This window comes from Arvicola amphibius, chromosome 2 (genome assembly GCF_903992535.2).
Source record: "Arvicola amphibius chromosome 2, mArvAmp1.2, whole genome shotgun sequence".
In the NCBI taxonomy this organism is placed as follows: domain Eukaryota; kingdom Metazoa; phylum Chordata; class Mammalia; order Rodentia; family Cricetidae; genus Arvicola; species Arvicola amphibius.
In genome coordinates this window covers 41307560-41327345 of record NC_052048.2, presented here as the reverse complement: position 1 = coordinate 41327345, position 19786 = coordinate 41307560, and the positions used below count along the sequence as shown (strand labels likewise).

The window sequence follows — 19786 nt, the reverse complement described above, 5'->3', positions numbered from 1 at the left end:
TAGCTAGCCTAATGTGTACAACTACAAACAGCCTAATACTAGAGCCAACACCCAAAGGTTGTCCTCTGACTTCCACAGTAGACTGGGGCACATGTGGAGGCCCAAAACTGCGAGTCTATTTCCACCTTGTCTGATGGTCAGAGAGGTTGGAGGTTGCTCACAATCAGAGCTACACATCCTGACTCAGGGGGTTCATTTGACATTAAGATGGTTCATACAAGTAGATCCATTCCATCCTGGCAGATGGTCAGGACATGCAAGCATACTCCTGCTCCTTCTTTTGTAAGAAGGTTACCTGGGGAATGGTTGCTTTCAGGATACTTTCAGGATGTTGCCTAAACAACAGAATGCTAATGGCTTGACATCTCAAAGTGTTGAAGCAACAGTATGGGTTGTCCTTCGTATCGTGTTAAAGAAGTCTTTTATTGCCTTCTTCCCACTTTTGTATTGGGGTATAAAAGTGTACAGAAAATTAAACTTGAGCGATTTCAGTATTCTCTGAAACTCCCTCCCGGTATTTTCATGTCTTCACACTCTTTACTTACTTTTCTGATCCTCACGTTCCCACCCTGGCAAGCAGTATTTTTGTTGAGGCTGGTCCCCGACAGGCATTTGCATGCTCATACTCACACCCCATAAACAAACACATGAGCACATGCACTCACACATCACACACACAAAAGGAGTATAGCACACAATGTGGACTTATTCAGACAAAAATTGCCTGCAGTGGTCAATAGAAACAGCCACAGAGCTCTGCCTAGATGGAGCCTGATCAGGCCAAGAACTAGCCTAATGTCGCATTTCTGCAGCAGTCTACATCCCAAGCCAGGTCTGTCTCCGTCCCTCAGTTTCTCTGGCTGTAACATCACAAATGGGACAAGGGGCGTCAGTCAGCATACATAGGAATAAAGACAATCTTTTTGCCAAGTTCCAGGCTAAGGCCCAGCTCTTACCAGCTTTGAGAATACCCTTGTCTTCTTTTCCCTATCTATTTAGTGAAAAAATGATATTTGGGCAGATATTTTAAATACTGTAAGCTTGCTTCTCACAGGGCGAGGCCCAGGGATAGAGTGCATCCTTGATTTAAATTGTTAAGCATAAAGGATTGATTGGTGTGATCACCAAAAGAAGAGGTCACATCTGAAATAAAACAAAATAACACAAACCAACCAAACAAACAAAAGCTTTGGCATAAAGGGTCAAAAGCTTACTGCTACCCTTTCTCCAAGATAGTGGGACAGCCCACAGAGCCAAGGTGGTCCAGCCTGAAGCTTACCAGGCAAGATTCGTCCAGCCTTGAAACCACAGAAGCCTGAGTCAAAGGAAGCAGTTTGCCTCTACTACAGGGTCTACCAGCTGAAATCCCCCGCTTTCAAAGAAAAACCCGAAGTCACAGGTGTACAGTAGCCTCTCTGGGGTTTTCCTTGTTGCTACTGCGTCACCTGCTTTCCTCCCCAAGCATCTTTAACCTCCGCTTTGACTCAGAGCTTCCCTCCCTTCTCTTACCTCATGAGGCTTTGAATCAGCAGAAGTCTTTTTGGAAGCCCAAAGAAAGTGAATCTGGCTCGTTTTGTTTTGTTTTGTTTTGTTTTGTTTTGTTTTGTTTTGTTTTGTTTTGTTTTGTTTTGTGCCTGTTTTCCCTTTCTTCTTCCCTTTCCTGGTTTGTTACCTTGTCTCACCACAGTGTGAGAATTTAAGAAGAAAGGGCTGGGACTAAGGAGAGAGACAGAGAACAGCAAAAAGACAGACAGATGAAGAGGAGCCTGGGAGAAACCTATAGGCACAGAAGAAAGAAGAGGCAAGAACTAGAGCTTGAGGTTCTCCGATAGGGTGTAAAGCATGAAGGGAATACACTCAATGCTATAACATAAGCCCCGTCTCCTCCCAGCTTTTGAGACCATATGCTTCAGGTAGAGGTAAATTGCTTCACACCTCTGTGATAAACACCAAGTCAAAGAAAAAAGTCTTCCCTCCATCCAGCACACACTCATACATGCCACGTTGGTTTTTGCTTTGCTCTGACCGCCATACATATCACACACACACCGACTCACATATAGCAGGAAAATGCAAGTTGGGACCCTCCAATGAGTAGCATGTCTTTGTTGCTGAGGGATTTGTCCTGAAAACAACAGAAGTCACCCTGTGGGCAGTGACCACACTGCTGACTGAGTGATGTGAAAACTGGCGTGGTTGACTCTTGTTCTGCTCCCCATAAGTGCATGCATCTTAAGCCTGAAGAAAGCTTTTGGAAAGCACATGTTTTCACACACTTCTGGTAATACCAGATCCAGACTGGTACATACAATCTTCAGTGAGGGTGAAGCAAACCCATTGTTGACATCAAGGGGGTGTCCAGGGATTGTCAGTCTAACCTCCTACCAAGGGCACAGCTACAAATAAGTGCAGCCAACACTCTCATTTTCCATAGAGAACTACTGCTTGCTCCACAGTCAGTATCAGAAGTCACAGAGTGGAAAAGAGAAGAAGACATGGAAAAAAAAAAAAACAGTAAGTTTCAGAGACCAGGGTCCAGGACACAAAGATTTTTAGTAAACAGACGGCAGAGATAAGGACAGAACAGAGCAATCCGGAACTTCTAGTTTGAGAAGGAGAAAGAACTTGAAACTGGGAAGTTCAGCTCTTAAAGCAGAAGCCCGCTGCTGGAGGGCAGTTGATAAGGAATACTGATAAACAAAACTGCTACTGTTGTTTATTTGAGAGAGAAAGAGAGAGAGAGAGAGAGAGAGAGAGAGAGAGAGAGAGAGAGAGAGAGAGAGAGAGAGAGAGAGGAGAGAAGAAAGAAGGGAGGGAGGGAGGAAGGGAGGGAGGGAGAAAAAAAGGAAAAAAATCTATACTCTGAAAATCCCAAGGCAAGAAGGCAGATTCAAGGCAAATCTCAAGCAGACAGACAGAGTTTATTTACTGCTCACTGCATCTACATCCCCTGCACTTGTTGTACTGACCAAGGACCTTGCCAACCAGAATGGAAGCCACCTCCCCCAAGCCCAGCTCCCTCCATCATCAATCCAATTCCCTGTGTCTCATTCTTCACGAAGTAACCTTGGGCTATAATGGGTTAATTAGTTAAACTATTCTAATTTGCTAATTGGTTCATATGGCACTTATTTGGGGGAAATTATACATTAATAATTACTTCTTGGCTATTTGACAATGACTGAGTCATTTATTATCTTCAGGCTTCCATTTCCTTACCTTAATTAAAATAATGGGGTAAACATACTATCAAAGGCACGGGGTGATATTTCAGTTGAGCCTGGTTCTGAGAATCCAGGAGGGCTCCCAGGGGCCATTTATAAGGCGAGGTAGGAGAGGTGGAAGAGCATCTGAAGGAAATGAACACAGCAGCAAAACTGCCTGAGAGACTGCAAGCTGGGCGTAATTATTACTGCATCCTCCAGGGGTAAGGAAGAGCCAGGCACAAAGTCCCTGAGGGGCTTGGACTTCCTACTATGTTTATTAATCATCTTGATGAAAACGGAGAGTCTGCATTGATTAAATTCACTAATGATCCTACGCTGAGCAGGGGAGTAAATTCCAGAAAGGATGGATTTATAAGGTAAGCACTAATATTAATCAGCTCGTCTTCATGAAATGGGTGGCAATAAATGAAATAGGATTTGCAGTAGCAAATGACAATGAAGGGCACCTGGGTGGGGGGGAATTTAATGAGGCCAGATACAAGCCAGGAGGCAGTTATTCTGGAAACGGTAAGAGAGAGGGAGAGTGGAAAATGAATAATAAGTTAACAGCAAGCTTGAAATAAACTCTTCAGATGATCACAATCTTATTCCCAGTCCTTTGGTAATGAATTTTGGAGAGTGGAGCCAGAGGTTGAAGAATGACAGAGTTAGAAGCTACCAGAAAATGAAGCATCACTTCTACAGGCATGGAAACTGAGGCCCAGAAAGGTCAGGTGTTAGGAATTAGGTCGGAGTAGTAAAACCCAGACTAGCAAGCTCCTTCACTCAGTTCCCCCATGTGGTGGCAGAGACTATCCTCCCTCTTACATCCCGAGTTTATTCTCAGAATCCTTCTCAGCATTGAATTGTGTCCTCTGGTTACCTAGCCATCTCTGACTTGTATCATTGAACTACATCCTGGCAGAGTCATGGCTACAGATCTGATTTTGCCTACTGCTGCTTCCTCACCCTCTTGAGTTCTAAAGTGTCAATAATCAACACAAACTATAACTTCAAGACTCAAGTGCTCAGCAAACACTAGTGATTTCTTAGTCGAGATTCTGACCTGAGGTCACTTATCCCCCAAATTTGTTTAGGTTGCAAAGTAGAGACAACAATGAGAAACATCAATGCTTCAGACCAATGAGGGTTGCTCACTTGAGAAACACATAAAACATACCTGTAAAAGGAATCAATGAAGTACAAATAAAAGAAGTGTCTATCACAGGATTTGACAAAATGAATAGATCTAGTTTCAAAGTCCCCAAGACTAATGAAACTTTGTTCTCTCTTGGGGCACAGAGCAAGTTTTATTTGTTCAAATGAAGTGTTTTTGAGAGAAGTCCTGTGTGTACCAGGTCAGTTTATTTCAGCTGGGGAGAAAGGGAGGGTCAGGAAGATTCACCTCAGCAGAATTATGAGGTAGGTGAGTCTGTCCATCTTTCGGTTCCCTCTGCTTGCCTTTCAGTTCCTCTCCCAGGAAACTCATGATGCTGATGCCGCTGTGCAAACAGACACACACACACACACACACACACACACACACACACACACCAATGCTGCCAGGCATCAAACAAGGCAGTGTTGGTTGTTCATTGAACAACTGTAGGGCATGCCACAGGAGTTAGGGGCAGAATTCTCGAAACCCAGATCAGTGTTCCACCTCTCGAGCCCTTCCGCCGTTCCTCTCTCCCCTGGAAAAATACCCAGTCACATCAGCACTGGCTCACAACCACACCGGCAAATGGTTCGCTGCCCAAGAATTTCCAGATGACCCACCCTGCAGCCTGAGTGAATAAATTACTGTAATAGAAAATTTTAGCATGTGCCCAAAATAAATTTCTTTTTAAGTAAGCTGTCCAAATTGTTCAGGAAGATCCCTTAGGTTTTGTAAGAGGTAATGTAACCAGCTAGAACCACAGAGTTCTTTACGCCAGTCTAATTTGCTAAGCACCTTGCAGCAGGTAGGGTGCTGTCACTCCATGACAGGGTGCTAAGACACTGAGCCCTAAAATATTAACTTAGGGTTCACCCCATCTTGGATGCTTGTAGAGGTGAGCAAAGCACACAAGTATTCCAAATATACATCCTTATCTGAAGAATGCGTTTCTTGGTAAATTTAAGTAAGAGACTATATGAAAATCATCTAGGATGGTGTTTTGCAATTATCTACATTTACCAGTAATTTTCTTTATCCAAGAAATGCACCCCTTCATCCATGGTTACTACCCATTCCCTGTCACTTGTCATGTATGGTACTCATTTTATTTGCCAAATAAGCCAGTCAATTTGCTCACAAATAAAAATAGGTGTAAAACCAACACACATGCCTACGAGATGCCCAGATTACTAGACAGACTTAATATCTGCAAGGTTAAAAGTTTAATGGACCCTAATATTATTTAATTTTAAAATCATTTTAAAAGGAAACAAATAAATAAATTCACACCCGAGTGTGGCAAAATTATGGTGATGTGGACCTTTCCAAGGCCTAGAGATAAGGAGCAAAAGAGGATGGGTGAGCCGGGCGGTGGTGGCGCACGCCTTTAATCCCAGCACTCGGGAGGCAGAGGCAGGCGGATCTCTGTGAGTTCGAGGCCAGCCTGGTCTACAAGAGCTAGTTCCAGGACAGGCTCTAAAAAAGCTGCAGAGAAACCCTGTCTCGAAAAACCAGAAAAAGAAAAAAGAAAAAAAAAAGAGGATGGGTGTGTTTCAAACAGTCAAAAGGAACAAGCTTATGAAACACAACATGGCATCTTGACTGAGCTGTGATGTGAATGCTAACACTGCATAAAACCAAACATAAACAAATAATTATGCATTAAATTCTAAGGCTCTGAGAAAGATGGAGGGTCATCAATGCCAATTTTGTAGTTTTAAAATTATACTATAGATTTTGCAAGATGCTGCCCCTGGGAGAAACTAGGTCAAAGAAAGACTGGATCTCTGTTTCTTTCCACGGCTTATGAACCTGCAATTATCTGAAAATAAAAAGTGTACTCTAATTGATAAGATAGGGGCTGGGGAGATGCCTCAGCAGGTAAGAGCGCTTGCTGTACAAGCGTAAGGGACTGAGTTCAAATTCCCAACCCTCATATGAAAAGCTGGGCATGGCTGCATGGGGACATACGAGGACGGCACTGTTGAGGGCATAGGTGTGAGAATTTCCGGGGTTTACTGCGTAGCAGCCTAGCTCCAGGTTCAACAAGAGACTGTGTCTCAAGGAAACAAGGCAGAGAGTGATGGAATAGAATCCCGACATCCTCCTTTATCCTTATAGACATACACATTGTGCATACCTGCATATCCACACATATGTCCATACAGCACACACTCATGCATACACACATACACACACTCACAATATGGAAAGAAGTCAAAACGGAAAAATCTAAATAAAAGTAATTGAGCAAAATAGTCCTGGGAAGGGCTTGTGCTAGGGAGACAGTGGAACACTCTTTCCTAGAACACACATGTCTAGTTGAAGACACAGTAGATAGATGAAAAAATGAGGCAGAGTAAAGATGAAGCCATTTCAAGACCTGAATGAACAGGTGCACTTTCCAGGATTATCTGTTGCCGCTGCTTTTAAATACACAACAGGAACTCACCCACATAAATAGGTTGACTCCACTCGCCCCAGCTGCCAGATACTCTGCAAGATGAGCTAACAACCGCTCTCACTTGAATAGAATATGTAGAGACATCATCAATTTTTGAGATGAATTTGTTGGTGGCCAGTTTTTCCATCTAAATGGGAAAAAATAACATTATAATAATGCCTAGACATACAATTTTTGCAGAACACCGACATGGGAGATCTCATGTAGGTAATGCGACTCATTATTAAGCAAGTAATCTAAAATCAAAAGGGCACAGTCATGAGTTTATTCTACACCATTCCTGTGTGAGGTCTTGGCAGTTACCCTGAGGGAGAAGGTGATCTTGTAACAAAAATATTTAAAATGATCAGCTGAAAGACTAGGTGAAGTTGTATAGACAGAATAATGTTTCCTATGGAAAAATTGGCATCATCTTCAACACCATACATAATCTCTTTTACCTTGTCCTTCCTCATTGGTAAGTCATAGTACTAAACAGCATGTATGGTGTGCCTGTTCATCCCTGCCCAATGGTCACACCCTGTGTAGGCTTTCTGCTTTATTGCTTGGATGGTCCTAATAGCTCACATCTCTGTAGCCACATGCTCCCCCCTCCCATCCAACTTTCACACTGCCACCAAGATTACCCTTCTACCCTGTAAATGCTACATTTCTCGATCGTGTAAAATCCTTTGATGTTGTTCATTGTCCATGGCCATGGTTTTAAAGCAGACATTCTTCAGCTTTTAGTAAAAACTTCACAGAGCCACTCTGAAGTTCCTATTTTAGTAGAGTTACAAGTCTAGTGTTAGCCTTGTGTGGAGGCCAGCTCAGTCACTACCACTTAACTGAAGGAAGCATGCAGTCTCAAGCCTCTGGTACACCCTAGCAGGCACAGTGTGGTTGTGGACTGGTGCAGCTCAGGAAGTGCTGATTGCTGCTCTATGATAAGATCTGTGCAGACGGTGAGAGCACTGTTCAGAAATGGAGAACCGTTGGACATGACTGTAACATCCAAGCACAAGATCAGTCGGTTTGTATTTACATATCTTTGGCTGTATTTGTTTTGTTTTGTTTGTTTCCTAGCTGATCCTTATGAATGTATTTTATAAAACTGTTAATCTATGGCAGATTAGACATTTACAAGAGAAAGTCAGTGCTTCACAAGAATATTTCTGGAAACACACCCTATCATGTCCTTCTCTTTTTACTTCAGTAGGCAAGTTTCTGTCTGACCCCCCACCTCTGCTCAGGCTGCATTCAGCTCCATGCTGTAGAGGTGAACAAGGCTGTTCTCCCCCCTCTCTCTTTGGTACTCTTGTTTTTTCTTATGGTACAGAGGCTCTGATGCCATTTACCAGAGCAGGACTCATCTTATATGGCTATTTATTTTTATTTCATTTATTTATTTTTAATTGTGTTGGTATTTTGCTGTTGGCAGAGGCTGCTCCTTTGTTTCCCGGCAGTCCAGATTCAAAATAATCACACAGAAACTATATTATTTGTAATATTGTTTGGCCAATAGTTTAAGCATCTTTCTTGCTAGTTCTTATGTCTTAAATTAACCCATTTTTATTAATCTGTGTATCACCATGTGGCTGTGGCTTACCAAGCAAAGTTACGGCATCCGTCTCCTCTGACGGCTACATGGCTTCTCACTGACTCTGCCTACTCTCTCTCTCTCTCTCTCTCTCTCTCTCTCTCTCTCTCTCTCTCTCTCTCATACATACATGTATGTATGTATGTAAGTCTGTGTGAGGAACAAGTTATAAGAGACCATGTGGGTGCTGGAAATTGAACCTGGGTCATCTGGAAGAGCAGTCAATGCTCTTAACCATTGAGCCATCTCTCTAGGCCCATGCCCACTTATTTTTATGTGAATTACCTGCTTGGCAGATCATATGAAAGTAGTGTGCCCCATGATATAGCACATAATTTAAAATTAATACAACATATGAATTAGTTTATTTCAGACTACAAAACAAGGCCTTATTTCTATTTATGTATTACCCTAAGAAACCTATTTGTAGATAGTGGTTAAATTTAATTAAACTGTGTTTACTTTGTTTCTGTTACTTATTTTTGCATTTATTTATTTGTGTATATGTATTATGTATGCCCCAGCATGGATATGGAGGTGAGAGGACAACTTGAGACTGTCTCTTCTCTTCTTCCACCTTGTAGGTTCCAGGAATTGAACTCAATAAAGCATGCTCAGTAGCAAATGCCTTCACCAGCTGGGCCATCTCACAGGTTCTTCATTTCTTTTATTTGTAGGACATGAGGTTGAATCCCAACTTCTATGTTTCTTCTTTAGCTTCATGACTGAGAAATTACTCATCTTTTTTGGGGGGATGGGGCTTAATTGTCAATAAAACAGGAAACGTAATTATGCAAGTTATTGTGGACAAGGCATAAAATAACATAATAAAACTCCACGGGTGTAAGATATGCCACCTGCACCATTGTCAAGTGTGCAGGCCAAAAATGTTGAACAGCCACGCTGTTGTGCAACCAGACTGCAACACTGTTTTCATCTTGCAAGTCTTGGTTGAGGGTGTGTCTCATACTCTGCATGCATGACCCCCTCTCTTCAATTCCCATCACCCAATGATCAAAAATTCACAATCTGGATACTCTGTTTTCATTAGACAATGGTTCCTCATTTTCCATTCCCTATTTCCTGGTAGCCATTGTGCTAATTTCTGTTTATATGTGTTTTACTAACCTTGGTATCTCACACAGGCAGAATCATACACTTTTTGTCCTTTGTGATCTGCTTATTTCATTTTGCTTGCTGTCCTTAGGTTCACTCATATTGCAGCGTGTATCAGAGTTTCCTTTCAAAGACTGAATATTATCTCTTTGTATATATTAATATATATCATATTTGTTTTTCTTTTCTTTTTTCTTTTTCTCTTTTTTCTTTTGGCTTTTCAAGACAGGGTTTCCTGTGCAGATTGGGAGCCTGTCCAGTATCTTGCTCTATAGACCAGGCTGACCTGGAACTCACAGAGATCCACCTCTGCCTTCCGAGTGCTAGGATTAAAGGCAGCGGGCACCACCACCGCCAGGCAATACATTCTGTTTTTCTATTTATATTGTTTAGAGCTTTGGGTTTAGCTTGTTTGTTTTCAGATAAGAATCTTGCTATATAGTTCAAACTAGCTTCAAATTTACACCATTCCTATCTCAGCCTCTCTCCTGGGTGCTGGAGTCACAGATTGTGTGCCACCAAACCTGACTATATTCGTGTGTTAATGAATACGGAGGCTGCTTCAGCTCTTCACAATGGGCTATTGTGAGTAATGCTGTTGTGAGCATGAGTGCCCAAACATCTTTTTGAGACCCTGTTTTGAAATCATTTGCATATATACCTAGAAGGAGAACCACAGGCTCTTAAGATAATTCTAACTTGTGGAGAACTTGCCTTCCCATTTTCCCCAGTAGTTGTGCCATTTGCATGTTTAGCAAAGCTCTTACAAATGGGTTTAATTTTATCCTTTATATTATTTTCAACTCAAAGTATGTCCTTTCAAAATGAAAGTAATGTAAGATTTGATTTATTTCTGTAATACCTGGGGCAGGTGTAAGTTAACATTGACTTTACTGATACTTAAAAACACCCAAAGCAGTCACTACGTTTAAAGTAGCAGCTCTCAACCTGTGGGTTGCAACCCCTTTGACAAACATCTATATCCAAAAATATTTACATTAGGTCTTATAACGGTATCAAAATTACAGTTATTTAGCAACAATGAAAACGACTTTGTGGTTGGGCGTCACCACAACATGAGGAACTATATTAAAAGGTCACAGCATTAGGAAGACTGAGAGCCACTGTTTTAAATGTTTCACAAATGATGGGTGTCTAACATAGAATAAAGGAATGATTTTAAAAATTACCTGAAAGTAGCCATTCTTTGTGTTGTGAATTTTCAATTCGTAGTTAAAGCAATGGACTGGAAAGGCAGAAACTGGTTTCTCCCATTGGATATAAAGAGAAGTTTCATCAATTTCAACTGTGACATTCCTTGGAGGATTCACTTGATCTAGATAAGAGAAAAGATAGGTCAGTGGCTGTTCTGAAAACCCAATGATCAGGGCTGATAGCCCCAACCCACCATTTCTAAGATATGCTTTTTCAAGGTTTACCATTAGGTCTCAATCAACCAATCTCAAAGCCACAGGAAGTGAGTGGCTTCCCAAGAGGTTCTTGGTATGGCTCACTGAATAGGTCTACACATATAAAGAACAAAATCACTACTCCAAATGGAAGTGATTGATTGATACCTTTCCACTGTTAGCTCATTGCAAGGTTTACCCAGCATCCCTTTAACTTTCCAAGTTAGACTGTGCTCATGGACAGAACCTGGACCATTTGCCCCATGTCCATTTTCTAACAGAGGGATAGCTCTGGGTAAATCACTACTCCTTTCTGGTTTTAGTATTTATTTATTTTTTGTTATTGTTGTTCTGTTTTGTCATATAGAAAAAGAAGCTTCTACATAAAAAGAACAGATTAAGCTAAATAAATCTATACAGGATTAAAATACTTCCATACTGGTGTCAGGACCTGAATTTGGATTCCCAGCACCCAGGTGAAAACAGCTGTAACCCCAGAGCTGGGGTTGGAGGTTGGGTAGTAGAGATTAGTGGATCCTAGGGCCTAGTCTAGCAAAAATAGCAAGCTCCAGATTCAGTGAAAGTCTCTGCGCCCTACAAAATAAAGCAGAGATGCAAGTGAGGAAGATATTGTGATGGTCATCCCAGGCTTCTACATGGACCAGTACACCTTCACAAATACGCATACAGCGCACATACACATATGAAGAAAAATGAAAGATGAAGAAAAGAGTGGGGGAGCAAAGAGGAGGGTGGAGGAGAAAGAGACCTATGTACATATTGTCTAAAAGTCTAGCGATGAATCCAAACCACTACAAAGACCCAATTAAAACTGGAGATGGTTAGCTTTGAAGGAGGAGCCACAGGATGGAGAAGCTGAATCTTTGCACTGCAGAAGGGCCACACCTTGGGGAAGAACCTCAGAACTGTGATGGAGGACTCTCATTAGTTAATAAAGAAACTGCCTTGGCTTTTTGATAGGGCAGGATTTAGATAGGTGGAGTAGACAGAACAGAATGCTGGGAAGAAGGGAAGTTAGTCAGACGCCAATGCCTCTCCTCTCAAGAGAGACACCATGAAGCCAGCCACCAGGTCAGACATGCTGAATCTTTCCTGGTGAGCCACCACCTTGTGGTGCTACACAGATTATTAGAAATGGGTTAAGCAACATGTGAGAGTTAGCCAGTAAGAGGCTAGAGCTAATAGGCTAAGCAGTGTTTAAATGAATACAATTTGTGTGTTGTTATTTCGGGTGTAAAGCTAGCCATGGGGGAGCCAGGCAGGATGAAAAGCAGGCCTGCCTGCAGCTCCTTCTACAGAACTATTCTGGGTACAATCTAGTGTAAGACTTGTGGACACACATTTCATGATAGCAGCCTGAACAGATAAGCGCTGCTATGACTTTTCCTGGTGCAGTTATTCTCAACTGGGGAGAACTCTGCCCTCAAAAGGATATGTTTGAGGTTTGAATAGTTGCAACTAGGAGAGGGGAACCAGCAGAAAAGATACAAGTTAGAAAAATTCATGGATGGGGCCAGGAAGGCCACTAAACATCTTCCCATGGCCAGAACAGGTCCCTACATTGCCAAATCATCCAGTCAAACATTTAAGGCGAGTTAAAGTTCAGATGACTGCTTCAGTTTTTTTTTCCATGTTGATTATATGGTTGTTTAATATTTGAAAAGTAGCAAGACCCTTTCGAATACCAAGATTGTGCTCTTCCATTATTCCATTGTTGAGTTAAGTCTGGCTTACCAATGAAATGTGGAGTGAACAGCTGATCAAAGGGCTTGATTGCAGCATGCTTGCTTGAGCCATTGACGTGCACTGCAAGCTGCTCAAATCCTTTGCTGTTGATAAATGTCCTGGGAAACCAACATCCAGTATTTCTGTTTAGTGTATCTCTGCTGTATTCTTGGCATTCTTCAGTCCAAACACCAAACCTAAATTGGAATACCCATGAGTTTTTATAAGGGAAGAGGAAATGGATAATTTGCATAAGTAAAAATAGATACTGACCTATAGTATAGGAAGTACTGTGTGTCTTCAGGGGCATCCTTGCCAACAAGCCAGGTGCAGCGAAGAGACACTTGGTATGGCCTTAAGTGGGTGTGACTACTCACGACCGTGTTTGTGGCACACGTCAAATTCATAACCGAGGTTCCAGAAGACCCTAGGTGACAATAAATAAAAAGAACAAAACATTGCCTTGATGGCTTATGAATTTTGTGCTTTTGCTTGGGATACTATTGATTGTGAGTGACCACGAACATCCATTTATAGAAACTCATTTGCAAAGGGCAAATGTACTGGAGAAATGAAACTAGAGCTATAGAGCTTCAGGGTTTGACCTGAAAGAACTTCGTGGCTGTGTTAGCGGAAGACATGGGGGCATGTCAGTGCAACAGATATTTGAAAGTTCAAGTCTGGGGTCATGTGTCCAACAGCTTCAGCGCTGCAGTGCTATATTTGTCAGTACCTGACTATGAGGCATTTCCCCCTGTGATGGCTGAATTCCAGTTTTTCCAGCTGTCAGTGAGAGGTTAGGCCAAGGAATCTCTCCAGAATCCCCTTCCGTCTTGAATCATATGAGCCATTCCTTGGTATCTATGCCTCATGAATTCCATGGACTTGCTGCTCAGGAGATGCATTTTGGCAATACCCCAAGATCTTACAATTACATTAAAGATGAGTGTATGTCGGCCTGCCAGTCTCCTTAACATACCATGACTTAAAATTGGAAGAGATTTCAAAGATTTGCCCTGGATTTTCCCAAGTTATGTTCATGCTATGCAGAACACTCTATCAAACAAACTTGCTGTTGTTCCTCAAAGGACGGGAAAAATATTTTGGGTGCTAGGGCCAGGGAGAACCTTCCTAAAAAGGAAACCCTGAATGATGGATGGGTTTTTATTTTTTCTTAAAACAACTATAGATTAACTTTTCTCACTGTCATTGAATGTCTTTCAATGAACAAAGGGAGGGAGGGAGTGAGAGGAGAGTGCCTCCTATTACCATATGGAGGTTGGAGACAGAAAACTGGTTAGTTTTCTTTATGATATATATATATATATTCATATTCATATTCATATTATATGTGACATAAACACATGTATCTATAAAATCATGACTTTGTATCTATGGTATCTATTCCAGAACATTCCTCCCATACTAAGATGGCATCTTATAGGATGCTATCTTGCATATAACTTACATAGCCTCTAGCCTAGTTTAAATCCTTTCTAGATAACTTAGAATACTTAATGTAAGTACTTAATACATAGCTGCTAAAGTCTCTTATTCAAAAAATAGTGGCTTGAAACAATCTGTTCATGAACAGTATGGATGCTTCAATGCTTTTGTCAAAGAGTACTTTTCATCCACATTTAGTTGCATCTATGAATGTGTAGCCTATGGATACAGGGCTTCTCTCCTCACTCTGTGTGTGCACACATGCATGTATGCATGTGTCCACATACTAAGCATCCACAGTCTATGTGATGTCAAAGTAAGTCAGAAGTTACTCAGTTCCAACAAAAGAAATATTTCAGTATGAATTTTCACTTGGTCAATGGACTAAATAATATTTGATTAGTGTAAACACGTATGGGGGGTCTAAGGAAGTAAATTGTAGAAACTTAGCACTGAAAGGAAGATCACATTGAAAAAGTTAGCTATTCAGTAGAGGCAAAATAATGTCCTAACACAATGGCCCATATTTATATTCATCTATATTCATTGAAGTACCTCTTTACTTAGGGCCAAGCCTGTTGGTAACTCCCTGGAAAATGATGAGTAAATACAAGCATCTGTGCTGTTACCAACACAGTTCAGGGGCTTTGGTTCAGTGTGCACCAGGTTCTATTTGTTAAAGACTATTCTACAGCCTATGATGTAGTTGGGAAGTAGAGAACTCTTTCTGAGTTTGGGCCTTTGGGGAAGTCTTAGGGGACAAATCTTTAAAGGGAATGATATTTGAACCCTTGCCCTTCTCATGGCTCCCTTTCACTTCCTGGCTATAGACTTCTACCACCTGCTTCTAGAATTCTCTACTGTGTTGTTACGCAGACTAAAATTAGGCCTGACAGGTCATGGGTGGAAACCTCCACCGAAAGCAGAAGCCAAATAAGAGTATTATCTTACATATCTGATACAGTAAAAAGAAAGCTGACTAATAATACAGGAGGCAGGATCTTCTTCTCTAATGATGTAGATAGGAGAGAGACTTGAAAAACAATCATAGACATGGGGCTAAGATGTATATGATTTAGGAAGTCACATATCCCAGGATCTGATGGTCAGTCTCCTCCTTTTGATTCCCTCTTTTGCTTGTGTCTGTCTGTGTTAAAATGTTTAACCAGAGCTATCTCTGCTTATGTGTATTAGAATTCCCAGCTTTCATTGGAGGCCAACGTAGACACAGGGGTGTGCTTGCAGGGATGCAAAAGATGGACCTGGATGGCCTATGACAGCTGTGGTTAGAATGTAGGTGCTATGAAGGAGAATGGAAGGTGTGGCACTGGACTAAAGAAAAGTGGATTGCTTTCTTTCCCACTATAGAAAGTGTAAAATATGAAATTTAGATGTCCCATGCTGCCTTTACCTGGTGAAGCTTTGAGTTCAGCAGAAACCCAACTGCTGGCCAGGAAAAAGTGGCTTCTCCGTAGGATGCTCCTCACACTAGCTGCAAAGCCATCATGCAGAGGGGCCACGTATTTGCTGTCAGTCTTTCTGGTACTATACTAAAATAAAACCCACCAGCCGTGGCACATGAGAGAAAACAGCATTAACCAAATAGGCCTTTTATTCCACTTTGAAAATGATAATAAATAAAATGGACTGAAGTAATTTTCTTAGGAAAGGGGCTTTGTAATATTAATATAGTTTCTCAATGACATGTGAACATATTCCTCTTTTAATGACAAACAGCATATTGTATTTAAGGTTCAAGTTCCTTTGATTCTCATCTCTAATGCCAGTCTCCTTTCTAAGAGAAACTTCTTGACAGGGAATTCTTTAAAATTCTATGTTTACTCCAAAGTGGTTAATACAAATCACATCTCCCTTTCTTTCACCTTACTACAAAATGATACATAGCAGGTATGTTAGCACCTCCTTATCATGAATCCAAGAAATCAACTCAAGACTTGAGGATGTAAGCAAAGGTGGTGATTGAACTTGGCCTTCATCTTGGGTTTTCCAAGCCTATACCTTTATACTATTTTTCTATATTGTACTATTTTTCTCACTACTTTCTTCTAGTTTTATTGACATTTTAGGAGCTATATAAGCAGTACTATCAAATACATTACACTTCAAATATTGGTAGTAGTTGGGAAGACGGCTCAGTCAGTGCACAATGTCAGTGAACACGACTTCAGTTTGGGTCCCTAAAACACATGTAAAATTCAGGCACATAGCAACATGCTCCTGTAATTCCAACAATGGGGTAGGGCAGAGATAGGTGGATAATTGAAGCCTAGTCAAATTGATGAACTTGCAATTCAATGAGAGACTTCTCTCAAAAAAAAAAGAGGTCTTGGAGAGGAATCAAGGAAAGTGTCAACCTGTGGCTTTCAAACCCCTGCACACGCACGTGCATACGCACACACAAACACACACACACACACACACACACACACACAGAGGAGGGAGAGAGAGAATTTTCCTCAAGATAAAGCCTTCTACGCTACTGTTTCATTTTGAATAATAAACATGGGTCTAATTTACTTTACAGATCCTACTGGTAACACAAAAAGATCTTTAGTAATTGATTGTTATTTATCAAGAATTTCACTTTATGAATAAAATATAGTTTAAAAATGAATATTCACTCTCATCAGACCCAGCACTTACATCATCTTCTTGTGGAGCATTTATTTTCACATGATATCGTAGATCAACATTGCTTTGCTCTTGGTCAGGGTTTGGGTCCCAGTGTAAGAGAACTTGGGCTATCCCAGTGGCTTTAATGGTAAAATTGACAGGTGGCAGAAGTAAACCTATTGATTCAAACAACAACAACAATAAATGATGCAATGGATGCTCAGCTGTCCATAGAGAGCACATTTCGTGTGCGGTGATGGGGGCGAAACTCAGGGCCAGGGAATGTGGGACAGGTATATTACCACTGAGCTCTAGTCCCTATCCTTACATATTTTAATTATTTATATTATGAAATAACATACTGGTTTGTTGTGGCTTATGAGAGTATATGACACAGAAGTAATTTGGCAAAAGTTTCTTTAAAGTTATTGCTAGTTCATTATCCAGGTATTACCTGAATATTCACGTGGTTTTATTGAATATGAACAATCTACCATATTGCTATTCATTAAAGCTGTAGCTGTCACAATAAACTTCATAACCAGTGACTGGTATGTGATAACAATTTCTGAAGCTCTTCTTTCCTTTTCAGAATAGTATAGAATATAAATCGAACACACCAGGGGCTGGGGGAGACATAAATCAAACATGAAAAGTGTTGACTCATGGACACCCGGTGTCCATTGCATAAAAGTACCTACTTATTTGTAAGATCAGTGATTCATGATGTAAATGTATTTATTTCTCAGTATGAGCCATAGTCTAAAATATCTGAGTAGGAAAAATGGATTTGCTTTCAAAATAAAAAATTTTTACTTAATTAAGGAATCAGAACCTATTATAGAAATGCTGTAAAACATAATGAGCGATAAGAAGAAAGTAAAAAAAAAAATTAATCCACATCTTATTTTGTTACGTTTATCTGGATGTATGTTTAAACAACTTTTAAAATTTTTTCATCCAAACCAGGGCAACACCATACATTGTAAAACACCTAATCTTTAACATATTCATTTACTGAATTGTCAGTGTTTTCCATTGACCTTAAAAGTCCTTCATGACTCTGCACCTGTGTTTGACATGCAGGACTCTCTATGGAGTTCATCTTATTCCAGCAACCACTGGCTACTGTGGCTTTTCAAATCTAAATTACCTAACTAAACCCCAGAGTTCATTTTTCTGGGTGCACTGTATATATTTTGATTGGTGGTTATATGAACAGTGGCTATGTGCTGGGCAGTACTGAACTCGAATACCGTCTTTATAGAGAGTTCTAGGCAGAGCTTGGCTGGTGCCATCAGTTTTCCCCTCTTAACCTCCATCATCATACTAAACCCTTAGATCAACAAGTTTCAGGGGAGGAAATGAAAAGAAAAATGGTATAAGTTTGCTTTTGCCTCTTGTGAAGACTTTTATGAAAGTCCTGGCGGAGATGGGGTTCGAAATGTGGCCTCCAGAGGCTGCCCTCTTCCACAATACCCATATTTACTCTTAGAATTGAATTTGCCACTGCAGCATAGAATTTACATTTCTGCCCATGCTGCTTCCTTAAAATCTCAAGAGTTTATACTGTTTTATAAAAATTTCCCAATCGAATGCCTATTTTAGAGAAAAATTCCATTGTTTTTTATAATATACTTTATCAAAAACAAACATTATTAGATAGAAGAGCCTTACCCTTTTTGTCAGAAAGTAAGTCAGCTTGCAATGTTGCCCAAGACCCCACAAGAATTAGTAACGTAGGCAGCATGATGGTCAAATCCTATGGGAAACATGGGAGACAAATGTTAGGTCATCACATTGTCATTTCTAAGGAAAACTGGCTGCTACTTTCTAGCATAAAATCAGGTAGTTACTTAGCAACTGCTTATGATCTCTCTGGCATGCTGGGAATGCAAACATATGGGGCTTTGCTTTTGGGTTGCAAAATCATGGTCTATTGGGATAGGACAACATGTAAATCATTAATTAATTGAAAAATTGCTCACAGTGTGATGGGTCGGGGCACAGTCGGTGCAAAGAGACTTCTGATTTGACTCACAAAGGATGAACCAAAGTTCACAGTACACACAAGAAGAGATTCCACTAGAATCCACAGAACAAATGTGTAGAGCTAGAAGAAAAAGAAGTAATCAGGAGAGGATTAGTATTCAGGACTTATAGCAGGCCTCAGGATGGGAAAAGTCCTAAGAAATTGATAACAAACATAAACACTACCAGTTTAATTCATGTGTTTTTAAATTAGGGACTTGGTGGTAGATGTTATGTAGGAAGTTCTAGGTTCGACTCCCCATCACCCTTTCTCTTAAAGTCAATATGATAGGAAACTTACATTGAAAGCAATTTGTAATGTGAGAAACGAAACTTTCTTTTAAAATCCAGGATAAATTTGTAGTACCTTGAGTTTGGGAGAAGATAATTTATTGTCTTAAGAACCCAAATTAGAACAGGACAGGGGAGGACAAAGAAACAAGGCCACAAACTTGGGGGAAAAAATTTAAGAATTTCTCCCTCCAGAAAACAACTTGACAAAGGGGTGGGTGGAGAGTAGCAAGTTAGGTTAAGTGAATGAGGAAAAATAGTCTCAGCCTTTGAGGCCAAGGAGAACATAACAGCTCTGGCTGGGACCTGGAGATCAGAGATCTGGAGTTTTTCCCAGAGATTTTTCTGTTTTTTTTTTTTTTTTCTTTTTTTTTTTTTTTCGAGTCAGGGTTTCTCTATGGCTTTGGAGCCTGTCCTGGAGCTAGCTCTTGTAGACCAGGCTGGTCTCGAACTCACAGAGATCCGCCTGCCTCTGCCTCCCGAGTGCTGGGATTAAAGGCGTGCGCCACCATCGCCCGGCTCCAGAGATTTTTCTGGAGCTCGACTTTAAGGATGAAAAGTGTGGGTGGCCCTGGGCTGTACCTTCTCACTTAAAACCATTTAAGAAATTAGTTATTGATTCAGTGTGTGTGTGTGTGTGTGTGTGTGTGTGTGTGTGTGTGTGTGAATTTGGACCATACCTCAATTCAGACAACAAAACATATG

At 40.8% G+C, this 19786-nt stretch overlaps 1 protein-coding gene across 1 annotated transcript in view; it reads right to left on the bottom strand.

Annotated features, from left to right (window-relative positions):
- The window catches only part of Il5ra (interleukin 5 receptor subunit alpha), a 34171-nt gene extending 15533 nt beyond the window's left edge, over positions 1–18638 (bottom strand). The window contains exons 1-8 of the mRNA XM_038321003.1: positions 18616–18638; positions 18437–18521; positions 16790–16935; positions 15537–15675; positions 12953–13106; positions 12689–12876; positions 10715–10860; positions 6818–6956 (exon numbers count right to left, since the gene is read on the bottom strand). Of these exons, the coding sequence (XP_038176931.1) occupies positions 6818–6956; positions 10715–10860; positions 12689–12876; positions 12953–13106; positions 15537–15675; positions 16790–16935; positions 18437–18509 (985 nt within the window). The 5' untranslated portion in view covers positions 18510–18521; positions 18616–18638. The remainder of the gene's footprint in view (positions 1–6817; positions 6957–10714; positions 10861–12688; positions 12877–12952; positions 13107–15536; positions 15676–16789; positions 16936–18436; positions 18522–18615) is intronic.
- Between the last annotated feature and the right edge of the window lie 1148 nt (positions 18639–19786).